Raw genomic sequence first — 24,977 nt, forward strand, 5'->3', positions numbered from 1 at the left:
GCTGCTGTCTCTCTGCCTCTGGTGTGGAATCACTTCGGATGCTCCTTCCTTCTGGGAGAGAGGTGTCATTACAGTTTTGAGCCAAGGGATGTTTGGCAGAAGCAAGAGACTATGTTCGTGAGGTTGGAGATCTAGAGAATATGAATTTGTCCTGCTGCTAATGATGGAGAATACTTAAGAGAATTGAAACTGAGACAGAAGGTGACATTTCTTGAAAATGGTGGTGGCTGCAATACTCTTTTTCTGGGGTGCTTTGCCATCCCTGGTGTTGCTGAACCCCTCCCAGTCTCTAGTTCTCTGCTGAGAGCTCATGCTGGCAAGCATTTAGCACATTTTTGGTATCCATGATGTGCTTGGCTGTGCACAATATGAGTGCTTCAGTCTGACGGGGGCCTGACAGAAACCTGGGAACATCCGGTAAGCAACGGGTGCAGGAGAAAGTGAGAAACCAAAGGGTAAGGGATGCTATCTCAGGAGGAGGAGACCACAACCCATATGTGTGAAACATACCTTTTAAGTTTTCTGGGAAGAGCAATACTTTAAACTAGTGGTGGACAGGGTAAGGATCACCTTGAAGGGCCACATGTCATTCACAAAAACATCATGTTTGGCCCCCTACAGCCTCCAGAAGCCATTTGGGATCATTTAAAACCTCCAGGGCCACAAAAATGTCGCCACTTTGCCCACCCTTTTGTTAAATTGACACAAAGTGACCAGAATCTGCTTCTGTTTCTTCTCCAGTAAAAAAAGATATGGAGCATAAGGGATGGCTATCCAAACATCCCGTTTCCTTTCCCATTCATCCTCTTTCCATCTGCCCAATGGAGCTGATGAGAATCCAGTTCTAGGTGGGATGGCTCTCCATGGCATGGTTGATAGTGATAGCAGTGGGGCAACCATAGTAGGCTAACAGGTGGGTTGTAGGGACTATAGGTAGCCTTCAGGTTGCTTGCTATTGCTCAAACTAAATCTTTCCCATTCTCTTCTGTTGGTTAATGTGGCCATTGCTACTGAGGTGAGCCAAGGGGTGGATCTCCAGTTGCCTTGCTGTACAGTTTGAGAGAGTCCATCAAGCACAGGACGGTGGACCTGAGTTACTTTATTTTATTCTCCACGTCCTTCCAAATTGGGCTGTGAGTAGGCACAAATGCCTAGGCATGACAGGATTTGGTTCACAAGACCCTAATCTCCCAAATTTGTGAGTTTGGTTGCCCTTTCTTTCAGGCAATATCGTGGCTGTGCCCAGAGGAGTTCAGGGGTGGAAGTGCTGTGTGGAAACACACTGCTGCTTTGTAACTCAAGCCTTGAAAGTGCCTTGTTGGACCCTTGCTGTGAGACACCACCTAACACCAAAGTGGTAAGGGGACTCATTCACTGCACATTTCCCTCTGAAGATGGGCCTAAGACCCCAGCCACCAAATCTCTCATTTAATGGTGGCCTTCAGTCATTGCACTAACATCTGACTTGCATCTTAGCCCATCCAGCTTCTCTAGGTGAGTGATCAGGCTTGTCTGTTTCTTCTTCAAACACCCATTTCTTATTTGCCTGACTTCTGCGTTGCCACCTAAAAGCTAAATAGGGTTGGAGTGAGTGACCTGCTCCTGCAGATTTGGGTGGGTGTCCTCTGACCACAACACAGAAGGTTGTTGCAGGACTGGATAGGAGGTTGTGCCTGCCCCTTCCCCAGGCCTTTTAAAGATCTGAGGCAGCTGGGTCTGCCTCTGATAGCACAATCTCATTACTTAATTGAACCAACGGAAGGTATGTGTTTGTGTGTGAATGTGAAAGAGAGAGAAAGAGAACTATAAATAGCCTTTGATCTGCTTATGGCAGGAAAAATGGGTCAGGAACGTAAGGAAGCTTTAGGGCCCGAGGCTGATTAGCAGAGGTCAGAGTCTTCCAGGTAATCTCTGTGCAGCTCCTCACGGAAATATGGGTCCGCCCTGGACTTGAGCCGGAGGGGAAGAGTTGGCCGCCAGCACTTCCGCATTGTTAGAACGCACAACCGGCCCCTTCAGCTCCCTTTGATTCTCGCCAGTGTTCTAGGTCTCAATGGATTTGTCCCTTACTTCGGGCTTCTTGCAGTGGAAGCTGAGCAGTCTCCCTAAAAACCAAGCCAAAAAAATGGTTTGAATCTAAAATATGATTAGCATAAGTAAGTTGCTGTTCCAATAAATAAATGTGGCACCATAGATTTCCAATCTGATATCAGTGTGGCACATGGGGACCTACTTTGTGGTTTTTGAAGCCTATGGATACCCTTCAAACCCCCAAAACACACAAAAGAATTTTTTTGGAAAGAAACTTGGCTGAAGAAAGAGGAAACCTGTGCAAAGGAACATTGAAGCCCACCAAACAAACATAGCATTTTGGCTCTGCTTGAACCTCCTCACCCCAGTCCTGTAAAAACCTGCAGAAATTGGCCTTATTTTAGCCAGTTCCTGGAATTGGAAATGATGCACAACTCCAACAGCAGCAATGCAACCTGTGGACAAGATGCGCCCCTGCTGTTACACATACATACCTATCTATGTCTTGTCTTTTAAAGTCTCTTCTGCATGTTGCTTTCCAACAAAGCCTGTTGGTCTGTTATGGCTTCTGGAGTCACTTGTCTGCTGGCCTTTCCAGCAACTCTAGTATAGTTTCTGGCTCTCATTCTTCACCAGAAGCGCTCAAACCAGGGATGTAGCCGGGGGGGGGGGGGTCTTGGGGTCCGGACCCCCCCCTTCCATTAGAAAAATGAATGGTGTGTGCTGCTGCGCCGCTGCACTCAAGCCCCATTATAATGGTGGCACTTAGTCTGGACCCCCTCTTCCCAAAATCCTAGCTACGTCCCTGCTCAAACTGTGATTTTATGCCCACTGGTACTCCACAAACTTTATCCAGGCACCAGATGGACAGCTAAGAATAATTGGTACTTGACTCTACACTTGATCCCTTTCTCCCCATGAGCGCAGTCAAGACTGTTGTGGCGAGGAGGGATAGGCTGTAAAGAGAGTGAAACAAGGCCATGCCCTAACAGGACACTTGCACTGTCTACTAATTTTCCCCTTTAGAAAAAATTATCGAATCAAGTGTTCATTCTCAGTGGCTTGGCTTAAGGCCTGTGATTATGGTACTGGTTTGGATTGTAAATATGATGCTGATGCTAGAGGGTTTTCTCAGCTGAAACATGGGTTATGTTGTATGGGTTTTTGATTTGTTAAACCAATGGAGTTTAATAAATGGTTGATGCAGAATGATGTAGTGGTTTGAATGCTGGACTAGAGTTCTGTGACTAGAATTCAGATTTCTACTCAGCCATGAAAACCTACTGCGTGACTTTGGCAAGTCACACTCTCTCAGCCTTACAGGAACTCAGTGGTAATCCCCGTCTGAACAAATCCATACCCTCCAACTGTCCCAAGTTTTTCAGCTGCTTTTTAAAATGTCCCACTTTCTCTCTCCTCTTGCTTTCCACTTGGTCCTCAGCTTACTTCAGTTTCTGCAAAGCAAGTTCAAAGTGCAAAAGTAGTTTGCACTCACTTAACTGACCAGTGGGATAAGAAGAGGAAAGGTGGCATCTTGCTCTTCCCAATAGACTCCGGCAAAGGCAAACTGCTGTAGCCTCTCCTAGTTTCTTTGTCCTCCTTCATTAATAACTTTTGCTATGTTGACCACACTCTGTTGTTGCTTGTCTACACATGTTCTAGGTTTAATCTGTGAAATGTTAGAAGGTTGTGAATCTTGACACGAAAACCTGATGACAGGTTCACTTTAGGGTTGCCTTAGGATGGGAATTAAGCTTGAAGGCCTGCAACAACAAGGTCTATGGGACAGGTTAGAGTTGGGAAGGATTGAGAATCGCTGGTTTGTTCTCCAGGATGACTGTTCAGATCTCCTTCTAGCACTCAAAGAAGCTGAGCCAGATCCCAGGGCCAGTGAGAAATTATGTTTTGAGTGTTGGAGAGCATAAGTGCCAAATCACAACATTGTTTTGTGCTGCAAGGAAGTACCCTCTTTGGAAAGGAGGCTGAACTTGCAGATGAGTTCAGGCTGGGCTGGACTGGGTTGGGTTGGATGGAAGGGAAGGACTCTCTCTCTTTCTCCTTGGCCCTTCTGCGAGGGAGGGACAAGGCAGACTAAGCTGGGCTTTGGCTTTGCGTCACAGGCTGGCTCTGCTCCACCAGGGGCTTGTTGGGCTCAGTGTTCCCACAAGCTGCTTTGGTGTAGTGCCGGCAGGGAAGCCTCTGGACAACTGCAGGCAAGTTTGGTCCTTGGCGGAGGGAGGAATGGGAGAATGAAGTGTGGGATGGGGCACTTTCAAGCAAAGCATGTTCTTAGAACAAGGGGGCACTTGGAGATTTTGCAAGGGTTGGTTCAAGATAAACTTGGCTTATCTTGGCTGATGATGAATGAGGGTAGAAAATGGTCACAGGGACTGCTAGTACCAAACTCAATTCCCAGTAGTCCCTTGTGATGAGGTTTCACTGAAGGGGATGTGAAGGGGGCACCGCCAGCCATGAAGGCTGTGGCAGAGTTATGTGAAATGGAAGGCTTCGTCTATAGTACATTCCTTAGGAAATGCAACCAGTGTTGTCCACAGAGCAAAATGAAAGGTAATGGCAAAAAAGGAGCAGAGAGTCCTGGTGTTCCTCTTACCGCCTTGCTCTGTGCATGTGTGAGTGTGTTTGTGTTTCTCTCCTTTGGTGTGTGTGGCGGTGCAACCATGTGTGCCTGCTTGTGTGTTATTTGTATGTGGGGTTTACCACAGGTATGTTGTAGGCATCATTTTCCACCTGTGTAAACCCATAGATGAACCTTGACCAGGTGCATACGCAGAAGTGTTTGTCTGGCACCCTTGGCAGTTCAGGGAATGTGTGTTGGGTTCCTAGTTTTGTGCAGCAGAAGTTTGCCTTGAGGCTCAGTCCCCATTGGAGACCATGACCTTCCTCTCCAGGCCTGGAATGGGAGTGACATTTGTGATAGAGCCAGCTTCCTTTCTGGAGGGTGGAAGATACGAGGAAGGAAGCGGCATATATATTAAAAAGGCTGAAAGTCAAAAGGTCACACGCACACACACCCTTTCATGGCCACCTTGTCCTTCCTCTCTCTGATCCCACCACTGGGCTTGTTGGAGCGCATTATGCAACATGTCAGCATGAGGAGGGCCTCATCCAGACGACTTGGGGATTTGTCAGGGAGCAGCTATTCAGGGAGCTAGAGCAGGAGAAGGGCAGAGGAAAAGGGATAAGCCACCTCTTACATAAGAGGAGCCCATCCTCTGCTCAGGGCTCCTACCCCTCCACTTCTTCCTGCAGCCAAGAAACAGCAGTTATGAGGAGAAAGGCTCTGGAGCCCTATTTGTCATGGATACTGGCAACTCTAGCCATGACATTTGGCTGGCTCCCAGCTGGCATTGCCTGGTGTGCCCTGTGCGATCTCCTCCTGACCAATAGTTCTTCCGGTCAACCCATTTAAATTGTTAACATAGCAGTGCCAGCTGGGCACTTGTTTGCCCAGATGATTGGCAAAGGTGTGTACGTCAATAGAGCAGAGTTTGCTGTGGTCCAGCGAGGAGAGCAGGTGGCTTTTTTGCTTTGGTCTCCTTTGAAATGGGAGGTGGTTCTTACTGTGGCTTCCTTTCTGCTTGGTATCCCTCATTTGACAGAAGTTTGCAGAAGTTTGCAGGGGGTTCTGTCTGCTTTGTATCACTTTTGCATAGCTGATCCTACCTGTGAGGCTGCCTACAGAGGAAATGTCTTTGCAGTGTTCCCAGGAAGATCTTTCTTATAACCAACACTGGTCAGGGAATGTAAGGACCTGCACATTGGATAGTTTTGTCCTTTTTCAGTGTCTCATTCCTTAATCCACTGTGCCCCCCTCTCCCCATGAAAACCGTAAACAAAAATGCGACATGCTGTGATTGGGAGGCCCAAGTGACAAGACCAAGGCAGACGAGAGCAGTTTCTTACCATCTGGAAAGAAGGAAATGCCTTGTCCTATCTGAAAAATGATCAAATTGGTTTTTTATGTACATGGAGATGCCTTCTAATAACCCTGAATAGGTGCTACAAGGAAGTGATTCAATTTAGAGATTAACTGCAAGGTCAACATGCTGTTCCTCAGATTATGTAAGACTAGTGTAACTCTTCCTTAAGAGAAACATGTTTATTTACAGTAAAAAAAAATGAAAGCCAATTTAATTTTTAAATTATAGGTTTTATTTTTAAAAAAAACCTTGAGAGAGTATTGTTTCAATTGTCAAATGAGGCAGAGTGTGAAGGCGAAACGTACCCAATGTCTCCTCCTGAATGTGAAAGCAAAGGGCAAGGCTAGGGAGATCAGGGTGGAGGTGGTGGAAAATTCTCCACCGATTGCGGGTGTTTGAACAATCAGTTGTCCCACAGTGAGTCCACTTGTGTCAGGGTTCAGCCTCATTTTTGCCCTGAGAAGGAGACTCCATCCTGATTCTGCCCAGGGGCCCACCTAATACCCCAAGGAGCAAGTAATCCCAGGGCATGTGTGGGGTGAGGAAGATCCCTCATTACAGGCAATTTATTTCCAATCTTGGCAGGAAGTGGGCTGGAGTTTGGAAAGAGCAGGATGCAGCTCTAGACCCCTGGGGAATGTCCACATACCAGAAGGAGCAGAGGAGGAGTTCATGTTGTGACAGTTCTGCGCATAGGCATTGGGACTGGAAGCTCAGCAGAGGCCTGGTCTGGCGGGTGCTCTCCACTTCTAAATAATGTTATCTTTGGTTTCCTTTCCCAGGACAGCGTGGAATGCCCTTCAACAGTGACAGTTGAGCAAGGAAGGGCAACATCAGGCAAGTACACTTTCTTGGTGGACCAGAAAGGAGCAGTTGACGACCGTGAGACGAGAATTTGCACACTTCCGGCAGTAGGTTTTTCCACCACTACCTTGAGCATAGCCAGTCCTGAGCAGAGGGGCATCCTGGGAGGAGATGCCGGCCAAGACGCCCATCTACCTGAAGACGTCAACTCCCAAGCGGGGCCGGAAGCTGCGCCTGAGGGATGTCCTGTCGAGCGACATGATCAGCCCACCGCTGGGCGATTTCCGACACAGCGCCCACATTGGCCTAGACGGAGAGGATGACATGTTCGGAGAGCTCTCCTTCCTACAGGGCAAGTATGACCTCCTGCCTCGCCTCGGACGCCACGGCAGTTCCTCTGGGATGGATGAGTCCTATGGCCGCTGTCCACCTGGCCCTGGTTACCGCACTCTGCTGAAGAGTGCCATCTCTATGCCTGTGTTCAGTGGGGCTCAGGGCCAGGATCAGGCCCCACCCAAGCCACCACGGCTACACCTTGAGGAGATGCCCAGCGGAGGGCAGCAGCGCTCCATGTCCATCAGCTGTGCAGAAGGTTGCTTCCACAGTGGAGCTGAGGGCCTCTCCTTCTCGGCCATGGCACCTTATGACCCGTTGTCCTCTTCCGTATCCTTTTCATCACCTCCACCTGAGGGTTGTTTTGTGGGAGGGGGCAATGGCAGCAGGGACCACCACACAGACAGTCAAGAGCAACCCTACTCCTGCGGGACATCCTTGTCTCACTCAGAATCCCTGCTCCATCTTGACCTTGACCTGGGTCCTTCCATTTTGGATGACGTTCTGCGTATCATGGAGGAATACCGACAGCCTGCCCCTAAAGCCCTGTAGCTTGCCTGTGCATCCTATCTGCCAACCCCATAGGTGGAAGGGGACTGATCTGGGGGCAGCTCCAAAGAAAACTGGCTGTGTTGGGTGAGGGAAGGTCTCCAAGCAGCCCCCAGAGAGAAGTGATGGGTGTGGGGACCGCTCTCCACCCCACCCTAGCCTGGAATGGAAGTGGGCCCTGATACCCTCACAGGCCTTTGCTGGACAGAGCTCATGTTGGAGATCATGTGCTGTTGCTTCCTGAGAAAAGAGGCTCCTCTGATGTGCACTTCTACCCATGGCCACGTCAGACATGCTCCAATGCCAGTTTCAGAAAAGACAAGGAGTTCGGTGGCTGGATCCGACTGGGGCAGAGAAAGGCCAGACTAACTTGGAAACAGGAAGTTTCTCGTAGAAACATTCCCCTCAAGGCACAAAGCAAGACATGAGGGTAACAGTCCCCTGGCCCATACTGAGATGTGGATCTTCCCTCTCTAAGCCATCATGGCCAATGGCTACTTGCTGGAGGTCTCCTCCATGGGCTTGTGTCATAAAGACATCTCAGAGGGGTGGCTTTAAGTGCATTGAGTGGCTGTGTGAATTTCCCTAATCATGTGAAAATTCTAGCTCTTATCTGGCCAGAATCACCTGGATTTCATTGGGTTACCCCTCCAAGTTTGAGTATTGTGAGGGGGCAAAAGAAATTGTCTTTATTCACTCTAATGTGCATATACGTTTTATAAATGTTCTCTATTGTGTCTCTCCTCTCTGTCTTTGCTTGTGTGTGTGTGTGTGTGTAAGCTAAGAAGTTCTATGTTTTGCAGTCTTTCCTCTTAGGGAATTGCTCCAACCCTGTAATCCTTTTGGCTGCCCTTCTCTGCATATTTTCTGGCTCCACAATATCCTTTTGAAGCACAGCATCCAAAAGCGCATACAGTGTTCCAAGTGTGGCCAAGGCAGTAGTGGAGTGGCGTAATGGCAGCAAAACAGGGGCAGTTTTCTTCAAGCGTCTTCTGCTCATTCTCACCAGATTGGAATCTGTCTACTTCACAGCAGCTGTATTCCTGGACTGACATTTCCATGATGCTCTTTACAACTCCTTTCCTCCAAATTACTGCCAATTCAGAACCCACCAACACATGATAGAAAGATAGGATTTTATACATTCTTAGAGTAGGCATTTCCCAATTTGATGCCTACTCCCCTCCACTGGACAGATCCTGTTGGAAATCTACTTTATTTTATTTATTTCAAGGATTTATATTCCACCTTTGTCACATAAAGGGATTCAAGGCTCTATCCCTTTTTCTTTTAACATTAAGGTTGTATAGACCAGTGATAAACGCTGGCCTTAGGGCAGAGTGGGGGCATGGCATCCACACAACACACACCCCAATGCTGCCCTGACGCCGCCATCACACCATGCACCTGACCGCATAGCAAGTGGCATCACTGCACTCCTTTGGCACTGCATCCAGATGATGTAGTGCCAAAAGGAGCACCAGAAGATGCCACCACCATGGCAAAGGTGCCCTTTCTACGGTGCAAAAATGAGCCGCTTTTTGTGGCTCCCAGATCAGGGCTGTGGTGATCCGGTGCTGAAAGGGGTGGCAGCAGGCCACTCCAAAGGGGCAGTTTGTTTAGCCTCATTCAAAATAATTTGGTGTTGTCAGAGTAGTCTAGTGGAACACTGGTCTTTCTGGAGTTGTGCATTGTAAAGGCACCAGATCCCATCTAATCTTGGAAGCTAATCAGCATCAGCCCTTCTTAGTAATTAGGCGGGGGACCACCAACAAATACTCAGTGCTGTAGGCTGCATTTCAGAACAAGGAACTGGCAAACCACCTCTTAGTATTTGTTGTCCAAGAAAGTCCTATGGGGTTGCCATAAGTTGGCAGAGAACCTGAAGTCACATATACATGCACACAATTGTATATTGGTTGCAGTGAAAGGAAAGTGCCTCAAAACTTGGAAAAAGAGAGGAGGCAAACAGTGCTTTAATGTTTTGATAAGCTGCCAAACTTACTGATAGCCAGTTGTTCTTTCCTGGGGTGTTTCAGCCACTAGGGGGCAGCCTCTACTAGCCAATCATTCCATCAAAGCTGTCCTTTAACTCTTTCTGAGCAGGATGGCTGTCTCCTTCCTTCCCATCCTGAATTCAGTGCAATTCAAGGCATAGAGAGACAAGATCCTATAATATTGATCCCCTCCAAATCCTTATTCCACTTAGCCTCTCAAAGACTAGTTTATTCCCTCATTTGTCCTCATGTGACTCTACTCTCCAGATGCATTTAAGGCACGGATGGGAATTACGTAGCTGGCTCTTGCTGTGAAGTGTGTAACAGTGTGTGTGTGTGTGTGTATAAAATCAGGGCATTGCCACCCAAATAAAAATTCTGCCTCCCCAAATGAAATCTTCCTTCAGTCCCCAAATGTCTGCCATTGCACTGAAAAGCATTAACATCTGGAACTCTTTACGTTTGTTATGTTTGCATTCCCTTGGTAACTTCTTCTTCTTGTTGCTGTTGCGTGCCTTCAAGTCATTTCTGACTTACAACATCTGAAGGTGAACCTGTTTCAGGGTTTTCTGGGCAAGATTTGTTCAAAGGTTTATCATTGCCTTCCTCTGAGGCTGAGAGTATGTCTTGCCCAAGGCCATCAAGTGGGTTTCCTTGACTGAGCGGGGATTCGAACCCTGATCTCCAGACTCATAGTCCAATGCTCAAACCACTACAATAAACTTGGTAACTGTGCTTGCCCCTTTGCTTTGCATGCCTAAGCTCTGTTTCTGAATGCACAACTGACATGTTAAGTTTGTAAAATGCTAGAAATTTGGGGACTGAAGGAAAATCTCATGGGGGACGGTATTTCTATAGGAGGAACAATGTCTTCATTTTATTGCTACTCCCTTAACTGCTCTCCAGATGTTGCCAAACCACAACTCCAAGTAGACCTGTGATTCTGGGAGTTGTAGTTCATTAAGGTCTGGAGAGCCACACAGTTAAAAAACAGAACAGTTTGACAAATGGTAATTATTCCAGATAAATCTTGTGTGGTTTAAGCATTGGACTAGGACTCAAATCCTGGCTCGGCCATGTAAACCCACTGGGTGACCTGGGGCAGGTCACAGTCTCTGAGCCTCGGAGGATGGCGATGGAAAGCCCCCTTTGAAGAAACGTGCAAGGGTTGCAGTAAGTCGGAAACGACTTGAAGGCACAAAACAACAAAACAACAATGCAATCCTGTTTGGGCAGGCTGCCTGAAAAATTAAACCAGTGACACTGAGAGGCCAGAGAGGGTCACTGTGTCTGGTGAGTGCATCTTTCCAAGGCTGGGTCCAAGAACAGGCCTCCAAGTTTGCAACTTGTAGTGGGGTGCAGAAGTGAGAACCCTCTGGTGTAAAGGAGGGACACATGTCCTGGACAGGGGAGAGAAGATCACCAAAGAGTGAGCCTGCATCCTAAGGAAGAGAAGGCGGAGAGTGGGGAACTTGGCATTCCTTTCTCCCTACCCCCAAACCTGAAAGGGAGCAGCTTAACAGCTGGATAAACTTTAAGTGCTGCTCCTGTTCTTATGATTAGGTTTATTAGGGGCTTTCTTAGCAAGATGACTCATTCCTCCAAGGTGTAAACAACATCTTTGCTGTTGTCTGGAACGGAGGCCTACACATCCAAGCCTCACCCTCTTATCGTTTCTCTTTCTCTGAAAAATGTTCCTGCTTTTTCCAGCCCCCTTGGTCTTGGTCAGCTCCTACTGCTGTTCTCAAGTACCAGATGCACCTCCCAAACCTTCCTTGGTGCACACATGTGCACTTCTTATCCCATCCTATTCCCCTGTTTCCACCATCCTTCCCACACAGATGGCTGGGGCACAGCAAGAGAGAGCTCAGGGTCATAGAATCACTAATGGAGTGCAAATTATTTTTCCACTCTTGGAAGAGACCTCAAGAATCATCCAGACCAGTCCAACCCCATTCTGCTATGCAGGAACACACAATCAAAGCATCCCCGACAGATGGCCATCCAGCCTCTGTTTAAAGACCTTCAAAGAAGGAGGCTCCTCTACTCTCCAAGGGAGTGTGTTCCACTCTCAAACAGCTCTTACTGTCAGAAAGGTCTTCCTAATGTCTCTTTCCCTGCAGTTTGCATCCATTGCTCTGTGTCCTAGTCTCGGAAGCAGTAGAACGCCGTCTCTTGAGGACCCAGCTGGACCATATTCCCACTCTTTCAGCCTTTCCCTTCCAGTGCAAGGGCTCCCAATGGGCTCCTTTTGCTGAGTGTGGGTCCCTCCCACATCCCCTGCATGGATGGACTGCGCTGGAGGGACTCAGAGAGAGAACCCCCACGCACAGACTCACTCCATCTATCTTGTGCCTGTTCCCAAATAAGGGAATGAGCCAGGTTCCCATGGGAGACATCTGCTGGGTGCAGTCAGAGCCAGGGCAGCAGTGGAGGGAGGACGAGAAAGCTGGATTGCCTATTAAAAAGGCACAAACCAAACAGGAGGGGCAGCTGGCTTGGGCCCCATATCCGCAGGGACGTAGCCAGGATTTTAGGAAGGGGGGTGTCCAGACTAAGTGCCACCATTATAATGGGGCTTGGGTGCAGCAGCACAGCAGCACGCACCATTCATTTTTCTAATGGAAGGGGGGGTCCGGACCCCAAGAAACCCCCCCCCCCCCCGGCTACATCCCTGATATCCGACACAAAGGCAGAGGGGGCAGAGGAGAAGTAGGCTTTCCATTGCTACCAGCATATACTCTCCAACATTGCACAGTTGCAAACTGGGATGCGTGTGGGCAAGCAACATCAGTGTGTGGTCAAGATGGCAGACACAAACACAAGCTGGGAGAGTCTGCAGCAATGTGCTTTGGCCTGAGCTTTTTGGGAAAGGCAAGATTCGGCCTCCGCTCCACTCCACTTCACTCCTCCCTGCTTTGCGAATGGAGTGCAAATTATTTTTCCACTCTGACTGCTGCAGTTGAAGCAAGCTGAGGACAAAGGGGGAAAGTCAGTGGGAAGAAGCAACTGGGATGTTTTCAAAGCAGCTGGAAAAAATGGGAAAGAGGATTGATCAGGGCAGTTGGCAGGCATGTAGCAGTTCTCTGGGTCCCCTCCTGGAATCCATGGGGTGGAGGTTTGCAGCCTCTTCTAGAGAGATGAGAGGTAAAGTGCATCAGCCGTCTGCAAGGCCCAGTAACTTTGGTGGCGCTGGGGATGAGGGCATTGCCTCCTATAATTCCCCACAAAAGAAATTACCCTTCAACTCTCAAGAGTTTATCCCACTAGTGAGATCCTGCGAGAAAACGAGATTTAAAGGTGAGTTAAATTGGAGAAAACCCGAAAATGCCCAAAATTTATCACATGCTGTTAACATGAAGAAAACGTGAAGTTAAACCGAAGTTGAACCGGAGAAAAACGGCAGCTTTTTACTTTCAGGAAATGCCAAAAGTACAAAGGTGGTGTTTTTCTCCGGTTTAACTTCGGTTTAATTAACGTCACATTAATTAACTTCACATTATATTTAGCAGCAATTCGGTGTGGTAAACGTCCCGAATTTGTGGGTTCTGTTTACATTCAAATTTAATTTACGATAGTGGACAGCTGCTGCCAGAAGCTGCATTGAGTGTTCGAATTCCCAAGTGGCTTCAGGCGTGACTACCTCCGTGGGACTTTTTTGATTTGGAGTTACAGAGGTTGGAGCTGCTAAGTCGACTTTGCAATCTAAGAACTTTCTTTGTTGTTAACAGACCAGTTAAATAAGAGACTTAAATTTACTAGACAAAAATTCTTTTACTCAGCAAATAAACCAGGGAAATTCCTCGCCTATGAATTAAGAAGTGAGCAGCAGAAAAGGTCACTTCTGAAGATAAAATATAACGATACAGTATATTATAAACAGAAAGAGATTGAAAAAGCATCCGTTAACTATTATGCAAACCTATTTAGGCAAGATTGGATACCTGCAGATTTAATCAACCAATATTTAGATTTTAAAAATCCACAACAAGCTGAAACCATTAATAAAGAATTAACTGCTCAGGAAATCCAAAATGTTATTATGGAAACTAATCTTGGGAAAGCCATGGGTCCGGACGGATTCCCGGCTGAATATTATAGAGCTTTTTCTGAAGAACTGTTGAGTCCTCTTGGGTCAGTTCTGAATTAAGTTGTGAATGGGAAAATACCTAACTCTTGGCGGGAATGTAACCCAGCTTTAATTCCCAAAAGTGAAGATGACACCCTTGAGCCAAAAAACTATCGCCCCATTGCTTTGCTTAACGTTGATTATAAAATATTTGCAGCTGCCTTAGCAAAGAGACTCAAACCCATCAGGAACGAATACATCAACCCTGATCAATCTGGCTTTCTGCCTGGCCGAAGTCTAAAAAAATAATGTTGGCCATTTGTTAAATTCAATTGAGCTTCGTGAGAAACGCTGTGATACTCAACTGGGCTTTGATATTTATAGATTGCGAGAAAGTTTGACAGGGTTAACTGGAATTTTTTGAAATTATATGATGGAACAGAAATGGACAAACTAACACAGGCATTAAGGAATGATACAAAAAGTAAATCAACAGAAGACTGGAAGGAAGTTATAGAATTCTTAAAAGAAAATTGGGGAGAGACACACACAGCAAATAGAAGAGTGAATGACGTTGTGTGTCACTCTGCAATGCCTGAAATTTGGGGACACAGTTTTCTTAATGTGTCCCTCTCCACTTGCCTCCATCATAGCTACACTCCTGGGTCTGACAGTGGCTGGTACAGGTTAGCCTGGTCAACAGAGACCCATTGATGGAGAAGAAAGACAATGCAAGGGAGGGGAATGCGGTGAAGATGAATGAATGGCTCAGTGTGTGTGTCCCTGGAGGCAGCAGGCATCACAGCTAAGATGGCTGGAAAGTAGCCACAAATGGCTAGCAACTCTCAGCCTTCACATCCATACCCTACTCAGAGCATTGCCTCCAGCTCGGTACTGGAATGTCCAGAAGGGATTAAATCTCATTTTTGGGAAAGGAACAGTTCTGATAGTTTAAGGTAAAGGGAGAGGAGGAATCTAGCAGCACCTTTGAACTGGTTGATTTTAGCACGTCTCTTTGTGGACTGTAATCCTATTCAGATGCCCTCAGTAAAATAAATCAGTCTGAAAAGATGCCGCTGCATTCCTTCCCTCTCTTTCCATTTGATGCTGAAACAGCACAGCTCTATCTCTTTCAAAAAAGGGTTTTTACAAAAACAACAAACATTCCGGTCATTACACTTGGTATTTCAATGGTGACAGAATCGGGGGTGGCAGGTGAAAGAACGCAAACAGTTTGGTTCCCATGGCCTGGCCGGGCCCAAATGAACAAGCCAGACCATAAAAGGCTCTCCTTCCTCCCTTTGCGGCCGCTGATGCCGATGGGGGTTGCCAGAGCAGCTGCTGATAGCAAGAAGCCTGCTTGGATGGGCTTAAAGCCCAAGAAAACCCAGGACCCCACGCAATCTCTTGAGGATCCTGACACTGTGCAGATGTGCCAGTCCTGTTGGCCAGGGCAGGGCCACTTCGGATACCCAAAGGATGGGCACCAGAAGGCCTTTCAAGCCACAGCCACCCCTGTGATAACTATTAAAAGGGTTGTTTGCACCCGCGCTCCTTGGAGTTTTTCCCCAGCATGGAAGATCCACACCAAGTCAAGAGCACTTCTGTCTTCCAGCAATTTTAAAGATGGTGAAGGAGCCTGCCCTTCCTGGTGTTCAAATACATCCCAACGGATGCTGCCTCCCTCCCTTTCCAGAGGACAAAGATGAAGCCACTTGCATGCAGCTGCTGTTTATCCTCTGTTGTAAACAAGCACTGCAGGGAGAGGCTATTCCAAAACCCACTGGTTGACCAGTCCACCACCCACATGCCATTACGGTCCATCACTGAGCGGAAGGGCAGTCTAAAAAAGGCAGAACTCAAAAGATAGTATATAGAATCAGTATGTAGAGAGATCTTGTGGCACCTTTGAGACTATGGCCTGTTACAGACTGCCAAAATAAAGCTGCTTTGGGTCTCTTTGGAGGTATGCTATTTAAATGATGCATGGGTCCCAAGAGTCTGGAGGTCGCGCCAAAGCCACACTCCATTCCTAAGCACTGGAGGGCAGCTTTGGTGCAGCTTCCGGATTCTTAGGCTGCATGCATCATTTAAACAGCATGCCTCCAAAGAGACCAGAAGCAGCTTTATTTTGGCAGTCTGTAACAGGCCTAACTGAAAGAAGTTGGCAGCATGAGCCTTCCTAGACTTAAGTCTAAGAAAGCTCATGCTGCCAACTTTTTTCTTGCAGTTAGTCTCAAAAGTGCTACAAGATCTCTCTAGATACTGGAAAAGGCAGGGCAACCAGCCACCCTCCTTTTCCAGGACATGTCATATGTTTCAGCCTTCTGTCCTGGAGGAATTCCAAAATGTCGTTCATTTTGAACATGACTTAAGCAGCATATTAGCGTTTTTAGTTTTGGTTTTGTAATATCCAACGTTTTTCTTGAACGCCTTATATTTTATGGTGCCTTGTCCACCATTGCGGTTAAGACATCTGGTCACCCTGGGGAAAGAACTCCAGGGCTTACGGTGTTTACACTGTTATGGCTGCACCCAAGCTGGACTTTCAACTGGCGTTTCCCCAGGGGCTTGTTTCTAGCAGAAGTGGGGCAAGTGATGGGCTATTCAACCAGGCAGGACTGGCGGTCAAACACAGAAACTGCCTTCTTGGGACTGGGACAGCAGATATCTAGCTTTCTTTGCCTCTGCCATGGCAGAGGCAACCTTGGCAACTGAGCTGGACCTGGGGCTTCTCCCCTGTAGCCAGGTGCTGAGAGGCTTAGTAGAGCAAAAAGTTTACCCCACACTAGAGCTCCCTAAATAGTCTGATGGCATCAGATACTGTCTGACCTTGGAAGCTAAGCAAGGTCAGGCCTAGTTACAACATGGAAGGGAGACCACCCAGAAATGCCAGAAGCCCTGGTGGTGCAGCAGTTGAATGTCAGTACTGCAATCAAAACATGTGAGTTCAATCTTGTAGGGCTCCAGGTTGGCTTAGCCTTCCATCCTTTTGTAGGTCAGTAAACTGAGTTTCTTGGGGGGGGGGGGGAGAACTGGCTAACACATTGTATACTGCTTAGAGAGTACTCAGCGCTATAAAGCGGGACAGAAATGTAAGTGCTATTGCTACTATGGACTATTTTCAGAGAAAGGGAATAGCAAAGCTCCTTTGAATAAATCTTGCCAAGAAAACTAGGATAGGGTTGCCACAAGTCAGGATGCACCTGAAGGCACCTAACAACAAGAGCTGGTGCAGCTGGGAGACTTGGTAGTTGGTGGAAGCTGCAATGGCAGCCACTGTTACTTCCAGTATTAGAAAGGGGAACAAAGGTGTTCAGCAGCCGGTAGCAAATCCTCCAGCTTGCAGTGGCAAAAAGGATGATGAGTCGGCTCATCTAGTGTAGCTTGAGTCCAGAGGGCTGTTCCACTGGCCAGTCACATTTCAAAGGATCCTGGGTTAGTAAGTTGGGCTTTGAATGACTATTTGCTGTCACTATGACCTCCATGGGAGCCTTCCCTCTAGCAGGCAACAGTCAGAGGCATGGCGTCCCATGCCCTTGGAAGAGATGTGGAGGTTGCCAAGGAGCTTTGCCCAGGAGCCACATGCAGCCAAGTGGCAGGTATCTCTTTCCACCATTCATGCTTCTGTGCAACAACAGCAGCTCTGAGCCACGAGAAATAAAGACAAAGCACTTTATTACAGGAGAAACCCAAAGCACAGGATACAGTTCACTATACAGATTTATACAATGTGGCAGGAGGTAATTATTTGAAAATGCTGCTGCAGCAGAAAAGGACCCTGCGATGCAGCTGCCCTGGCAAACGTCTGTACATCTCAGCTCCGCTGGCAATTTGGCAGCTGGGACAATGACAACACCATCATCCTCAGTGGCAGCATTATCACAGCCAGGCACGGCCACAGCGAGGAAGCCATCCTGGCAGTGCTTGTGGGGACTAATGAGAAGTCCCTCCCTGATCGTGATCAGGTCCTTGCATTGCCCATCAACTTCACACCTGCTCCTGGATTTCAGTGCCTGGCTCCACATCCCCCCGGCTGCTGGGGCTTGTTCGTCGGAGGACATGCTCTGTTCGAAGGCCTCGCAGCTTCCCTAGAAGCTCTTGGATGAACTCCTGCAGAAGAAAGGCAGTAAGGATGGAGGATAAGTTATGACTTCCTAGTTCCCATGATGAGGATAATGCCAACAGTCTGGGCAACTATCTAGTTTGGGGGTGGTTCAAAATGTCGATTCCTCATGGACCAAATTCACTGTCCCTATAAGTGCCCCATTCCCAACCATCATCAGCATCCCCTTCTGAAAGCAGCCAGGCCCATCCTGAGTATCATTGACAGGACAATGCAGGGATGTTGCTCTGTGCTTCCAGCTAGCCAAAGGATTCTCTGGTCAGATGTTGGCAAGGTAGAATGGGGCGGGATGGAAGAAACCTTGACTAGGATTCTGTTAGTGACACACGCATATGTTTCTTTTTTGGACAGAATATCAGGTGCCATTCTATAGCCTGTTGCATATATTCCACATTACCTATTACCACAATTGTCAAGCCAGGAGGAGCTGCCACTTACCAGTAATGAGAAAAAGACAGCAAGGAGGGAATTCAACCAATATCACTCTAGGTGGAAAGTTAAAAAGGTGCACTCCATCTGTGAGCTCATTCTCATTTCCTTCCCCACTGAGTTGAGGTTTCTCAGTGTTTGAATTGCCTCCCTGCTCGCTCTCTTCTCTCCAAATCAGTGACCCTCATGGGTGCAGATAGTTTGACTGGTGTATGTAGAAGGAGTGTGAAGAGCTAGAAGATAACCCTTTTTACCCCAAATTAAAAGAAAGAGAGAGATGAGGAGAGCAGAAATGGAACGGTGCAGTTGGACTACTTGATGTAGACTCCTGACCAGTGACAACAGAACCATAAGCGGGAACTGGGATTTTCTGGACAGACCAGGTGGCAATGGGACTCAGGAATCCTCCTTGGGGAGTTTGAGCACCCAGCCCAGAGAGAAGGGCATTACAAAGTCAGTGTTACTTCAAGGAATGTGGGGAGATCTGCACAGAATAGCAGTTTTCCACCTTTCCCCCGGCCCCCACTGCAGTTTTCACAACTGTCAGGCAGCTACTTTTCAGCAGTTAGCACTAGTCCTAGGCCTTACAGTAAGATGTCCCCTTCTGCCATGCTTCCCATGGGTCCAGGGAAATGCCTGGAAGTTACTAGTGCTCAAGGAGAAAAGGCACCTACCTCTGTGTTCTTGTGGCATGATCCCAAGATGCCCTGAAAAAGGAAAAGAGTAAAAAATGGGGAACAGCAGAGCCAGCCTCGAACACTGTGCAGCAAAGAGTAGCACTCAACTAACCCTCCCAACCCAAAGTGCATAGTACCCAAGGCCAGTGAAGTCCTCTGGAAAGCCTCTCCACATGGAAGCAAAAGTACACTTGTAATAAATTAACAATTCATTGGTCTTTCATGATACTCCAGATCAACTGCTGCCCTCCACCTTTTAATAGAACAAGCTGAATTCTATTGGCTGCTTTACATTTTGTCCATCAAGTTGGGAGTGGTCCTGTTCCAGTTTGGCCTCTGGCTTGGTCCCCAGTTTAACTATGGTATCATGCAACCCCCCTGAAAAAGTGCCTCTCTAACACCCCAGCATCACCTCTCTTCCCCCTTTGATCCCTGGCGTGTTTTGGAAAACTGGAGGATGGCTGGGCTTCCCTGAGCTTTCCAATTTGTACTGAGAGCCAAGTGGAGTAACTCAGGAGTATGTCAATTCATTTCATTTTCATTATTTGTTGTCATGTACCATCTTTATCATGTGCCAAGATTTATTTAGAGGTTTATCATTGTCTCCATCTTAGGCTGAGAGCATGACTTGGCCAAGGTCACCCAGTGGGTTTCAATGACTGACTAGGGCTTTAAGCCCTGAGCTCTCTTGAGTTGTACAATACTCAAACTACGACAGTCAGTTGGCTCCATTTCAATTATGTTTGTCTGTTAATACCCAAGTGCAGCTTTAGGCACTGTTCCTTTTACCTGGAATAATCCACTATTAGATTATTCCAGGCAAGTGTTGGTTCTTCTATACTCAAGCCCAATTCCTCGGTTCACATAAAGAGAATTACAAGTATTGGAACACTGCTGGCCTATTCCCACTGCTGGGCCCAGAATTTTCTGCATGCATTCATGCCCTCTCCTTTTCTTCATGCTCCAAGCACTTACTCATTTTAATGTTGCTTCTAATCACTGCCAGATGATTTAATCATGCCATATGGCTACAGAGACAATACCTGCACCAATAGCTCATGCTTTGCCCTTTAATTTTTGTTTCCTCTGTCTTATCTTGGGCTGACAGGCTCATGCATTTGAGATCCCTGCCTCTAAATCTGAATCCAAGGCATCTACCAACCTGTATTTTCTTTGCCCTCTCACTGTCTGTGGTCATCTCCAGGAGAGCATCGATGTTCACCTCATCAGGCATCTCTGCTTCCTGCAACAAGAGCAAAAGGGTCTTTGGAACCAGGTTGCAACACAGGTCTTCCCCCAGAATGAGCAAATTAACCACAGCTGACTTGTATCCATTTGTGCATTTCAAAGCCCTCTTAAGGCTATACTGGCTGTTCCCAATTTGGAGATCGTAAAATGCACTCGAGGAAAAGCAGACTCTGGGGCTGTCAAAGGTCAGCCTCCCACCCACAGGTTTGTTTGGGGAGTGGGGGAGTTTCAACCAGCACAAACACACACACCCTTTCTCTCTGATCAGCATCTGAAAGATATAGGTGGCAGCTGTAACTTCTCCTTCCCTCCTTCCGAGTTCCAGATGGGAGTGATCCAGGACCAGCTGCTGCTCTCTTACCCAACAACTCTACTCCCAGGGAGTGTGGGAGGAAAGCCATGTTCCTTGCTTTGCAAACTCTGAGCCAATGCATGAGGCCTTGCACAGGGGAAAGGAGGCACGTGCTGCATTGGAAGATCTGCTTTTACATGTGCCATTGCATTCAACCATGGCCTTGCTAATGTGTGCGAGTGGGCAAACACAGCACCCCCATCATTGCTTGTGACATAGGTCTGGGTACAAGGGAGCAACCCAGCCTGGAGCCTGGCGATAGAACTGGCCAGCCAGCCAAGTCAGACTCCCTGGGGATGAGAAAAGGCAGTCAGACTGGAAACTCTCTCCTTTCATGGAAAATTTGGAAAGAAGCGCTGCAGAGGCCAGATTCTCTCCATCTGTCCCTTCTCCACCCCCTTGCAAAAATCTTCCCTGGGTAGGAAGATAAAACTTTGGAGGTTGCCATAAAGTCAAAGGGTGGACAGCGCTTACTTCCCCATTAACTGTTTCTCTGCAATTTGCCTAGTGACGATACATGCACATTTCTACAATCCACACAAGGAGAAGCAACTAACCATTTGTCACCTCTTCATCTCAGGACCTTCAAAGTAAGCAGTCACAAAGAGACAGAAGAGCAGATGATGGGGAGCATGATGCCAGGCAGGGCCTTATCAGGTGCCATCATGAACAGTGCCACTCGTGATCAACAGGCTTCTTTCCTTTTCACTTTGGAAAAGAATTTACAACCAGGGGCCCAGGCATCATTAGAGGCTCATTTTATAACCCTCGCTTTGCTTCGTCACAAGTACAAGTGTGACGTTAGGGCAGCAGGAACAAATTCCACCCTTTATTCTTGTAGCCATAAAGGTGTTCAAGTAAATGTAAAACGTGGAACAAGGTTGGGAAACTGTTTTTGTTGGCACAGTTGGCTCTCCTTATCCACGGATTTTTTTAATCCACAGATCCAGGCATCCATGGCTTGAAAATGTTTTTAAAAAGTATAAATTCCAAACAGCAAACTTTGATTTTCCCTTTTATACAAAGGACACCATTTTACAGTGCCATTGCATTTAATGGGACTTGAGCATCCATGGATTTTGTTATCCACAGGGGTCCCTGGAACCAAACCCCAGTGGATACCAAGGGCCCACTGTACATTTAAAAGAATTAGGCATTAAGCATGGTTACAAAGCAATGAACGATGAGGCAGCAGGAAGCTGGAGAGAAATAGTTACTATACGTCACAAGCAGGAGACTAAATTTTACTGTTAGTCTCAACTAGAATAGGGCTATCAATGTGTTAACTAACCATTCAATAACTGGTTATAGGTTTATTCTAGCTGGGATTAAAAAACAGGATGCCATTTAAAGGGATTGGGAGTTCTAGGCTATCACTTTTAGAGTCTAAAATTACCAAACCACACCTGTAAGAAATGGTCCATCATCCACATACAAGCAGTCCCACCACAGTCCTGTGCGACACGCTGGTGGTAAACAGGAGGTAAAACCCTAGTTCACAGCCAGCTGACCCATAACTACTAGTGTAACAACAATTCTCTATAGCAACAATGGAGAGCCCAGAAGCCTTGGCAGCTGCATTCTTACAGTTTTCATCTACAGTGCTATATAAATAAAGCATAATAACAATACCGGGAACAAGTCGTCTTCTATCCCATCTCCAAATACTTTGGCTGGCATATAAGTGCTGAAGATATCAATTTGCAACTCTAGTTATTATGGAAACGGCAGATTCAGACAGAAGAGGAGAGCCCAAGAAGTGGAGGTGACAGATGTTAGGAACCCTGTTCATCCAAAACTCCTGGAGCTTTGACCCCAGAAGCCCTGGTTCCAGTACATCACTACCCTTCACAAATCAGGCAAGTCTATTCAACTGCTTCCATTGATCATGCAGACTAGACTCAGCGAGATGTAGAGGATGCTGAATTACACCAAGAAGTGGAGAGAAGCCCAAGAGGAAGGCAGATAGGTTGGACAAAGGGAAGTCCCTATGAACGGAGACCCACAGAATACAGGCCTGGAGTGCAAGATCCACCACAAATGCAGAGTCCCAGCAGTGCTTCTAAAAGGCTATCTGATGTATGGGATTGGCAATTATTATTACTATTACTATTATTATTACTATTACTATTATTATTATTATTTACAAATATGAAAAGCAAATAAGCATACAAATCCAGGACGGCTTCCAGCTGGACCAAGCCACAACCTGCTCATGACAGCAAGGCCAAAAACATCAAGTAGAGATGGACTCCAGCTCTGATAGTGCTTAAACAGCATGGGGCAAAAGCAGGCATGATGGGACTTGCAATCATCTGATCATATCAGGTTCCCAAGCGATCCAGAGTGCATTCTGGGAGCCAGAAGAACTCTCCCTGTTATCCCTTTTCTCCCAACCGCTCTTTTTAAAGGCTAAACGCCTTTCTAGACAGAGCATCCCTCTCCCCACACACCAGATGCGCCTCCCCATCAGGGCAGATGGCAGCCCCAGAGCCTCCTGCTCCCTTGGGTCTGGGTCTGCAGCTGGGGCAGAAGGCTGGGGGCAGATTAAGAGGATCCTTCAAAGGATTAATTAACCCCATGCCTGCCGAAAGGAAAAGCAGATGAGACCAGACTCAAGAGGTCAGTGCTTGACACTGCCACAGGATGCATCTACTGTAGAAGCAATGCAGCGTGACACCGCTTTACCTGCCATGTCTCCATCCTAGAGACTCCAGGGCTTTGTAGTTTGATGAAGCACCAATCCTCTTTGGTAGAGAAAGGGAAAGACCTTGTAAAACGACACAAACCAGGGTTCCATAGGATGGAGCTACAGCACTTAACGTGGTTTTAAACTGCATTATTTTGACAATGTAGATGCACCCATAGAGACCCACAGTGAGACTCACAGAGACCCCATAGTGAAGGTCCTCTCTAGCAATTGAAACCAAACCAGATGGGTGAGACATCACTACATTATTATTATGGCAATGGCAAATCCTATTTGAAGACACTTGCCAAGAACCCTTCAGGGTCGCCATAAAGTTGGAAACGATTTGACGGCACACAACAACAACAGCAGCAGCCCTGTTTGGCAGAGAAGGCCTTGCAAAACTACAGATCCCAGGGTTCCATAGGATTCCATAGGATGGAACGAGAGCACTTAAAAGTGGGGTCAAACTGCACCATTTCAACAGTGTAGAGACAGCCCTCCCCCCTGAAGAACCACTATCTTTGGAGGGTCGAAGGAGCCCTTCCTCGGGGCACCAGCTAGAAGAAGGATGGACAACCCCATGGCAAAGGCTTGCGCCCTCCCAGGCTGGCCGCAAAGGAAGAGAAGGCACCGCCAAATGGAGGACACCCATTTGGTCACCCTGCCAAGGAGCCCGAGCCAGGACGCACCCTCCATCCTTCCCTTTCCCTAAATTGGAACCCAAAGCTTTTCCTCGACGGGGCGGACGGGGGTCTCCCGGGTCTCCCTCTTCCTCTCGGACCCACCTGCCCCCGGTAGAGCTCCTCCAAGCAGCCGTCGATCCACTTCTCGGTGTCGAGGCGCCTCTGGAGCTCGCGGCGGTCGTACTTGACGGTCACCCGGGCCTGGCGTCGCTGGAGTCCGGGGCTCGGGGTCCGCTCCGTCCGAGAGACCCCCGGGGAGAGCCCTGCCGCTGCGGAGGGACGCGCCGGAGAAGCCCGACCCAGGCGCCTTCCCACTCGGTTGGCTGCCATCCCTGGTCCTCTCTGCTAGACGGGACGCCCGGCGGGGAAGGGGGCTTTATAGCAGCCCAGGAGGAGGAGCTGGGGCTGGGATCCTCCCTCTTCCTTCTTCCCTCTTCCCTGGAGCATCCCTGGGTCCGGCAAGAGGAGGACCTTCAGTGCCATCTGCCGGACGCCCCCTCCAGCAAAGCCAAGCCAAGCCAAGACACTCCGGCGCCATCTAGTGGCAGAGACACGCAGTGCACGCTCTGGCTGCCACTGTCCTGGGCTACTAGAAGCACAGGACCATAGAGAATCCTAGAGTTGGAAGAGACTGCAAGGGCTATCCAGTCCAACCCTATTCTGCCATGCAGGAACTCTCAATCAAAGCATCCCCACTGACAGATGCCCATCCAGTCTCTGTTTAAAGATCTCCAAGGAATTTAAACAGAGGCTGGATGGCCATCTGTCAATGGGGATGCTTTGATGGAGAGTTCCTGCATGGCAGAGGATTGGACTAGATGGTCCTTATGGTCTCTTCCAACTCTATGGTTCTATGTTTTCACCTTAGGAGAAGCGGATCACCCTTCCTTCCTCTCTGTCCACAGAAGCAGGTGCTACAAGATTCTTTGGAGCTTTTCCTGGAACAGATGAGCAAGGCCTTTGCTCTCGAAAAGGCTGAAAGGCTGCCGCTGGGAGGCAAAGCAGTGCTCCTGCTGCCTGGAGGAAAGGAGAAGAGGTCATTTCTT

The 24,977-nt window shown here is 47.8% G+C and overlaps 2 protein-coding genes across 3 annotated transcripts; one reads left to right on the forward strand and one right to left on the reverse strand.

Moving 5' to 3' along the window:
• The first annotated feature begins 4,141 nt into the window (after positions 1-4,141).
• Positions 4,142-8,395, forward strand: LOC149304471 (cdc42 effector protein 2-like). Of its 2 annotated transcripts, none has more exons than XM_089478734.1 (2): positions 4,142-4,244; positions 6,755-8,395. In XM_089478734.1, exon 2 carries the CDS (start codon positions 6,948-6,950, stop codon positions 7,659-7,661), a length of 714 nt encoding a protein of 237 aa, XP_089334860.1. In that variant the 5' UTR covers positions 4,142-4,244; positions 6,755-6,947; the 3' UTR covers positions 7,662-8,395. The 2 variants fall into 2 exon arrangements, with proteins under 2 accessions (XP_089334860.1, XP_089334861.1); XM_089478735.1 differs by lacking the exon at positions 4,142-4,244 and adding an exon at positions 4,578-4,599.
• Positions 8,396-17,382: 8,987 nt separating this feature from the next.
• LOC149304472 (protein phosphatase 1 regulatory subunit 14A-like) lies at positions 17,383-24,375 on the reverse strand. The gene is made up of 4 exons (XM_089478671.1): positions 24,034-24,375; positions 20,119-20,199; positions 18,954-18,986; positions 17,383-17,837 (listed from the first exon to the last, which is right to left on the reverse strand). Exons 1-4 carry the CDS (start codon positions 24,259-24,261, stop codon positions 17,715-17,717), a joined length of 465 nt encoding a protein of 154 aa, XP_089334797.1. The 5' UTR covers positions 24,262-24,375; the 3' UTR covers positions 17,383-17,714.
• Between the last annotated feature and the right edge of the window lie 602 nt (positions 24,376-24,977).

This window comes from Sceloporus occidentalis, unplaced genomic scaffold, assembly GCF_023333645.1.
Source record: "Sceloporus occidentalis isolate IW3139 unplaced genomic scaffold, rSceOcc1.0.p SCAF_13, whole genome shotgun sequence".
NCBI classification, from domain to species: Eukaryota; Metazoa; Chordata; class Lepidosauria; order Squamata; family Phrynosomatidae; genus Sceloporus; species Sceloporus occidentalis.

Excerpts from the sequence above, each read along its gene's own strand:
- LOC149304471 (XM_089478734.1), top strand. The coding sequence starts at position 6,948 with ATGCCGGCCAAGACGCCCATCTACCTGAAGACGTCAACTCCCAAGCGG.
- LOC149304472 (XM_089478671.1), bottom strand. The coding sequence starts at position 24,261 with ATGGCAGCCAACCGAGTGGGAAGGCGCCTGGGTCGGGCTTCTCCGGCG. Across the intron at positions 20,200-24,033 it reads AGGAGCTCTACCGGGGGCAG|GAAGCAGAGATGCCTGATGA; the intron begins GTGGGTCCGAGA and ends CTCTTGTTGCAG. Across the intron at positions 17,838-18,953 it reads CATGCCACAAGAACACAGAG|GAGTTCATCCAAGAGCTTCT; the intron begins GTAGGTGCCTTT and ends TTTCTTCTGCAG.